The following is an 8,128-nucleotide window of genomic DNA, read 5'->3' as shown; positions in this document are numbered from 1 at the left end:
GAAGGTGTGACTGTGCCTATGGGTGTTTGAGTGAGAAAGACACAGAGGTGAACCAACCAGTAAAAGCACAGCCCCCTTCATTATCGACGCATTGTGCCCACAACTTCAAAGAGCCATTCCTGACTTTGAAGCCAGGAGGACTTTGAGAATTAGGTGTTAGCCAGACTATTATCACCCAGGCTCATTAGAAGATTTAGACTGACAGAACGGAAGAGCTTCTACAAAGCTCCATAAATCAAATCAAATCCAATTTTATTGGTCACATACACACGGTTAGCAGATGTTAATGCGAGTGTAGCGAAACGCTTGTGCTTCTAGTTCCGACCATGCGGTAATATCTAACAAGTGATCTAACAATTTCACAACAACTACCTTTTACACATAAGTGTAAAGGAATGAATAAGAATATGTACATGTAAATATATGGATGAGCGATGGCCGAACGGCATAGGCAAGATGCAGTAGATGGTATAGAGCACAGTATATACATATGAGATGAGTAATGTAGGGTATGTAAACATCATATAAAGTGGCYTTGTTTAAAGTGYCTAGATTAACAGACCGTCTTTGTTCTCCAACCAAATACTATTTTTCATTAAGTCAGAGAGAGTGGTGATGTATAAAGAGGTCTGATTAAAAGCCCAAAGCCAGCCGTGTATAGCAGAGATAGAGAACATCCCACTGCCTTGTCTGCCAGCTCTCAGAAAAGCTCCTCCACTCTACTCTGACAAGCCTAAAATGATAACATAACCCTCTTTTAAAAAGCCCACGGACGCAATCGTCTATTGTTATTCCCAGTATTTCAGGAACCATTTTACCTAATCAAAGCCCACTAAAAGATACAGCTCTACTTCCACATTATTGCTATATTAGTCTGCTCCATAGAAACATGTTACCATAGAAACCGTGTTATCTGTAGTAGTTAATCCCACGGGATGGCCAGCGGTGTCACACACAACAATGTTGATTGGTGATAAAGACACTTGAAAAGTAACAAATTTCAATACAGCCTACTTCACTCTGTCCCTTATGAGATAACCAACCTCTCTGGTCCTTACTAGAGGCACCTCTGAAGTTACACCCTATTCCTTATGTAGTYCACTACATTTGAACAGAGCCACCTCGGGAAAAGTGTACTATTTGAGACAAATTTATGTCATGGTGTGTGTCTCTGTGGGTCTCTGAGTCTGAATATCTTTCTTTGTCTGTGGGTTTCTCTGTGTGTGATGTGATGTCCCTCTGTGTGTAAATATGTGTTTTCATGTTGCTATGTGTCTCTGTGTTTCTGCTTGTCGTTATGTGCCTCTATGACTCGCTGTCTGTCTCTCTTGGGTCCGGTTGGGCTTTTTTTGGCCACGAACAATGTGGCCGCTGCTGGGATCCGCTGACAGGCCTGACCAGGGCCGCTCTGCTCTCTGAGCTCACATGCTTTTTGTGGTTCTAGTCTATCTCTCTGAGCAGCGCCTCCCAAAAAAGCACTGTGCATCATGGTCCAACGCTTTGTTGCACTCCACTGATCCCTCTCTTAAGGCTTCTGCAGCAGCTGGAGAGATTAGAAGAGAGGAGAACAGGACACACACTCACACACACACCACCGACACAGATACCCCAGCTAGGCCCCTTGCACACAAACCACTGTTACTGTTCTCACTGAAGCAGTAGAGGACAAACAGATCAGGTTGAGACTGAACTTGACTGGACCCACACCTCCAGAAAGACTCCACTCTGACCGGAAACCTATCCCAGAAAGATCCCATCCTGATCGGACTCGTACGGCACACAGAGACCCATCTACCTGGAGCCCAGCCAAGGGGCCAACCTCTTCAGCGATGAACGGTTTTGGGTACCGTCGGGAGTTGAGTAAGTATGAGGATGTGGATGAGGATGAACTACTGGCTTCTCTCAGCCCAGAGGAGCTAGCAGAGCTGGAGATGGAGCTGGCAGACATAGACCCTGATGCCAACGTGCCCATCGGCCTGAGACAGAGYGACCAGACGGAGAAGACCCCCACTGGCACCTTCAGTAGAGACTCTCTGTTGAAGTACTGGGAGAAGGAGACCAAGAGGATACTGGAGGATGAGAGAGGGGAAGCCAGCAGCCCCAAACAGGTCAGTGATCAGGAGAGAGTTTGAACTCTGCTAGCTTGCTACTCTCAGATCTATATAACCTTCAATTCTGTTTGACCAATTAAGAAGCTTCATTATTCAATAATGATCACTTTCTTGTACAACGGAGAACCAGTTAGGACCTTCACACAAAAAAATGCAAACTCATCCCGTTTAGGTCTAACTTTAGACATAATACAGTTTTAAGAGAACATGATCATGTGTCAGATTAATGAGAGATTTACACCTTATGTCTAAACAGGATGAGGATGATGATGCCGAAAAGAGCGAGGAAGAATGCGTGACAGAAAGCAACAGCGAAGCAGAGGAGGAGGAGGATGACGAGAACAAGAAAGAAAATAAAGATTATGAAGAGGAAGWGGAGGAAGAAGAAGAAGAGGAGGAGGAGAGTGAGGAAGAGGAAGCTGAAACAGAGGATGCGGAGGATGAAGAGGAGCCAGAAGAGGAAAGGCCTGAAGCAGCGCCCCCAAAGGATCCTGGTCCTCCATCACCGCTGTCAGTCGTCATCTCCTCCCCTAGCCTCCTGAGACCCCCAAGGGTGGAGCCTATGAGACTAACCCCGCCCCCACCTCCGCTTGACCCCAACGCCGACGGCAACCCAACAGTTGTCGACGAGGCCCTGGAAAGAGTCCTTAATAACGACCCTGAGCTCAAAGAGGTCAACCTCAATAACATCGAGGACATCTCACAGGACACTCTAATCAAGTTCGCTGAGGCACTGCGCTCCAACACACARGTGCGTGTCTTTAGCCTGGCCAACACGCATGCTGACGACKCSGTGGCYCTGGCCATTGCCAAGACGCTGTGCGAAAACACCTCCATTGTCAGCCTGAACATCGAGTCCAACTATGTGACAGGGAAAGGGGTTCTGGCTATGGTCCAGGCTCTGCCTAGCAATAGCACCCTGACTGAGCTACGCTTCCACAACCAGAGACACATGTGTGGAGGACAGGTCAGTCAGTCTGGACTTGGTATTAGATCTTGATATAGCTGCTCAACACACATTTGCAGGCAATAGTAAAAGCACAAACTCACGATCCCTCTCTCTCTCTCTCTCTCTCTCTCTGTCAGGTGGAGATGGAGATGGTGAAGTCTAGGAGAACCACCCCTGATCAAGCTGGGTTACCAGTTCCACCTGCCAGGCCCCCGGATGAGATGACAGGCATCCTGACCCGTAACATGGACCGTCAGAGACAGAACGCCTGCAGGAACAGAGACAGAACCAGCAGGCGGGGCCAGAGGGGCCGTTAACCCCCGTACCGACGCTCTGTTGAAGGCCACTCCGGGTTCTTCGCCCTATGTTCCCGTCGGGTGTCTCCTTGGCAATCCCCAAACTCCTCAAGAAAACAGAACCCCTCCTGCTCCCCCGCCGCCTCCCCCACCTCCTCCCACCCCCTCCACTGCCCTGCCAGCCCCGGCAGAGAAGAAGAAGCCGACTAGGAAGAGATAGCGTATCCGCAGGACAGCGTTATTCCTGAATCAACAACAAAGGACAGACGCTAAATTCAGGCCCTTTTCAAACTGTAGGAGCTATGCAAGTTGTAAAGAAGAACGACAGCAACTAGGAAAAATGGCACAGGGGACATAGAAAGAAGAAATCAGGGGAAAAAGAAAGACTGGGAGGAAAACGAGTAGAGACATAAAACGAAAGCAGAGACCAAACACAAATACGTAATCATTGACGGGCTAAGCACAGCGGCGGGAACTGAGACATTTTCCATCTCTGTAAGCTGCAAGAACGTCTCGCGACGTCTGCGGCAAGATTCACGAAAGATAATAGAAGAGAGAACACAGATAAATCTCATTTTCCTCCCAGAGAACCCGCAGTAGAGACTTAGAACCGAGAAATGAGCGAGAAAAGAAAAGAATCCGAGAAACCCAGGTAGACTACAGTGACAAGAGGGGTGCCACCCCACCCCTCTCCCACCCTTGCGCTACCGCCTCACAACAGCGACCCCTCACCTCCAATCGTACCGACTCCAATAATCCCGCAGCGCACGTGTCCGCTCCCCTTACAGAAAAGGTGAATGTGTGTCCAGTGTACTACGTACCTATACGTCTTCTCGCTCCACATCAATTGCCTGTTCCGCGGTCCGCAAAACCACTTTAATAGTGATCGTGTTCTGTACATGCACAAGCCAATAAGAGTTAACAGAGGTTATTAAGGGCTAAAGATGGTCAGCTGGTGAGACACCACCTCAATGAGTGTTCATAGTCTCATACATCATCATTAGGGCCCAGATTCTTTTCTGGTCAGGTCACATGCAGGAAAAAACAGATGGGCCTTACCAACATGGAGCTATATCTAGCTGATTCTGGGCTGGGTATTTCTGGACAGACACTGTATGCTCCAATTCTTCACCACCAGCCTAACAGCCCTGCAACGAATTAACATTTTTCCATCTGGAAAAGTGTCTCTTTCTGTGACAAAGCCAGCAGACTGAGACACTATGTCATCTTGGAAAATGGTCAAAGACAAACTCATATAAAATGGCTGAGAGAAAGATCGTGGTCTTAAACGGTCTAAGGTAAATGAGGTTGTGCTTTGAGAACCTTAGGGTGGATTCCTACAGTCAAGGGAACACGTACCTGAGGTCAGTGTGATTTAGAAGCAGGGGACAGGGAACATCGCTATCTGAGTCATCTCCTGTGGTTGACATGTCATTTTACATGGACGCCATCATATGACACTTTTCCATCATCAAGCGCTGTGGTATGTCTAACAAAGCCAAACAACACAATCCTTGGTTGAAGTCCCTAACACAGGCAGATAGAGAGAGACAGAGAGAGAGAGAGAGAAGAGAGAGGAGAGAGAGAGAGAGAGAGAGAGAGAGAGAGAGAGAGAGAGAGAGAAGAGAGAGAGAGAGAAGAGAGAGAGAGAGAGAGAGAGAAGCAGAGAGGAGAGAGGAGAGAGAGAGAGAGAGAGAGATAAAAGAGAGAGAGAGAAGGAGAAAGGAGCGAGAGAGTAGTCTAGTCTCTAGTGTTTCTGTGGGCCCATTAATGTGTGGTAACTGCTTGTTATGTTGTTACTGTGGAAAATCCTGGTTGCCCTCAGAAGGCTAGGGTCGAGAGGCTGTGAATGCCTGCCACTTAACTAGAGTTAAAAATAGGACTGTTGTACAGCTGCTAATACGATAAGGGAAATGGGAAAGGCCTCACAGTACCAGAACGAACTTTGACAACAATAGTTGCGAGCAAAAATGTTAGATATTGCTGCTGCATTTCTGACATTTTGTGATGAGTTTTGCCCAATTTATCACAAATGCGCTGACGGGGAAAACATTTGTTGACATGTGGCTTTATTGAACTACTTTACGCGGTAAAAGTATAGTGATTGGTTTTAATTGTGAGCCKTCTTTTTGTAGTGTGATGATCGGACAGTTTTATGCAGTAATAATGGGTGATTTGACTGTTATATGCTGTAATAGTGCGGTGAATGATAAAATTTGCAAGCCCTTGCATAATATGTAGGGGATTGTTGATTTTGCAAACAATGCAGAATCACAAAATCCTGGAAGGACTGGACAATATTAGGCTACGGAATGTATGTTCTTTTTCTGCTCACATGTATTTCTCTCTGAAATAGCTCTATCTTTCATGGAATCTTTTGTTTTCGAGGAACCTAGCATAAGGAAAAAAATCCAGTTTTATTTAACAGAAATCGTTGTCATTTTAATTGCAGGTGGAAATTCCACAGAGYAAGTTTGTCTTTGTCCCTGATGAAGAGACTAGCTGATCTGAAGACTACTGAGGACACATAAACTATACGTTCAGATTGAACTGGACTTTCCTCAGAGAAGATACTGGAAATGAACACTGTAATAACACCTTTAGTATTGGAGAAAAAAAATTCTGAAATTCATATATTTTTTAAATGTATTTATGCTGTATGATTTTGCAGAAAGGCATTTGGTTGTCTACATTTTTTGTGATGATAAATGTATAAATTGCTGTCTAAATTGTTTACTGAGGTAAACTTTTTTTGTATAATTGTAAATATTGTATTTGGTGTGTGAGGAATATACTATATGAATTGAACATGAAGATAAAAGTAACAACACAATGGAGTGTTATGGTGTTTTATTGCTGCTTAAACCATGGTACTGTTGAAAAGGTACTGTGCCTGTCCAAAAGATTCTCTACAAAATGTAATGTTCTAAAGTTACTGTCCTATGGCTTCTGTCCAAAAGGTTTGGTCAAAATAGATTCTGTCCAAAAGCCAAAAAGTTATATCCATCTTCCTGTCGGACAGCATCCCCCCTCCCGCTGTCCTCAGAACAGCTTCCATTCGTTGGGATGTACTCTACAAGGTGTCAAAAGCGTTCCACAGGGATGCTGGCCCATGTTGACCCCAATGCTTCCCACAGTTGTGTCAAGTTGGCTGGAGGTCCTTTGAGTGGTGGACCATTCGTGATACACACATGAAACTGTTAGGGGGGGAAAAACCCAGCAGCGTTGCAGTTCTTGACACAAACCGGTGTGGCTGGCATCTACTACCAAAACCTGTTGAAAGGCACTTAAATATTTTATCTTGGCCATTCACCCTCTTAATGGCACACATACACAGTCCGTGTCTCAATTGTCTCAAGACTTAAAAATCCATCTTTAACTAGTCTCCTTCCCTTCATCTACACTGACTGAAGTGGATTTAATARGGGTGACATTGATGGATCAAAGCTTTCACCTGGATTCACCTGGTCAGTCTGTCATGGAAAGAGCAGGTGTTCTTAATGTTGTTTATACTCAGTGAATGTAGCAGAGGAACACCTAATACTCCCCCTGAGCATTTGTGTGTCTTGGATGAGTTTWCTGGTATGYTCCTAAATCCACCCCACAGCTGTTAAAAGCAAACACAAAACTGAAATGCTTTTGGCAGCAGCAACAAGTGTCCTTGAATAACCATCCTAGCTTCCCACATGGAATTGGAAAGGACATCAAACTCRGCAAAAACACGGTTTTTACCTCAGTTCTACTAAAGAACTGACTTGGAGGGAAACAATATTCACCACTTAGACAACACAACACAACGATCTTGACGAGCAATTTAAGCACAGTTTTCGGTATCATCTGGTATTATCATCAGGTACTGTATATCTGATCTCTCCCTAATGTGTAAACAGAAAAAAAACACATGGAATCTGATATTTTGAGTTGAGATATGAACCACATCCATATGTGGATCTCAATCCTGATAAAATGTAGTGCTCCATATGCGACCTCAGTCTGGACCATAGAATTAGAATAATTTAATAGAATCTCTATGATTTGGACTTTTTGGATTTGGATTTTTTGCCTTTTGTGTTTTTGTCTTTACACAACCAGCCATTACAACGAAAACTCCCCAGGAACACTTGTTTCCATCCAATTTTCATGAGAGTAAAGTCATGCTAAAAAAAAATAAAAAAAATAATGACAGGTGTGATGGAAACAGGAAGGTTTGGTACAATTTTATAAGTGCAGATATTTTTGTGTCGGGAAAATTAATGGRGAAATAAATGGCGGTGGAAAAGCCTATATGTGCAAAAAATATTGATATAATAACCATAATATCGAAGTAGTCACGGGATGATATGGTGTGTGGTCCTCCCACTATGATTTGCAAAACCATGCACGTTATTAGGCTACAGGTGAAATAATTGATGATAAACTTCACAGGGTGGAGTGCACGTACGGTGGTCGAGAGTCTTATTCTGGTGACATGATGATTGAATTCCGTTTCACTAATAAACATATTCTCGCTCTTACCTATAATCCATCATGGGGCGACAGGTAGCCTAGTGGTTAGAGCGTTGGGCCAGCAAGGTTGATGGATCGATTCCCCGAGCTGACAAGGTAAAAATCTGTCGTTCTTTACCACTACGTTCTTTTGGTGGTTGACAATAAATAAAAATGTGGATTGGATTAATGACATCTATTATAATCAACAGGGATTCGTGAATGATACTGGGGATGCAGTAAAGGGGTTCTCTGACCAATTATTCGCCACCTCCCTCATGACCTGG

General features: G+C 44.5%; 1 protein-coding gene and 1 long non-coding RNA gene across 2 annotated transcripts; both read left to right on the top strand.

Moving 5' to 3' along the window:
* The first annotated feature begins 1,542 nt into the window (after window positions 1-1,542).
* LOC111951518 (leiomodin-2-like) lies at window positions 1,543-3,465 on the top strand. Its single transcript, XM_023969652.2, is given in 6 exon segments — window positions 1,543-2,108; window positions 2,368-3,078; window positions 3,198-3,233; window positions 3,235-3,277; window positions 3,280-3,321; window positions 3,324-3,465. Coding segments are annotated over 6 exon segments (1,188 nt in total). The 5' UTR covers window positions 1,543-1,829; the 3' UTR covers window positions 3,401-3,465.
* Window positions 3,466-5,032: 1,567 nt separating this feature from the next.
* LOC111951557 (uncharacterized) lies at window positions 5,033-6,189 on the top strand. The gene is made up of 2 exons (XR_002875616.2): window positions 5,033-5,670; window positions 5,809-6,189. It is a non-coding gene; the product is annotated as an uncharacterized lncRNA (long non-coding RNA).
* Window positions 6,190-8,128: the final 1,939 nt, after the last annotated feature.

The sequence above is a fragment of the Salvelinus sp. IW2-2015 genome, linkage group LG24 (genome assembly GCF_002910315.2).
Source record: "Salvelinus sp. IW2-2015 linkage group LG24, ASM291031v2, whole genome shotgun sequence".
In the NCBI taxonomy this organism is placed as follows: Eukaryota; Metazoa; Chordata; class Actinopteri; order Salmoniformes; family Salmonidae; genus Salvelinus; species Salvelinus sp. IW2-2015.
Note: the sequence above shows the minus strand (reverse complement) of the source record. Positions and strands in the feature narration are given on the sequence as shown.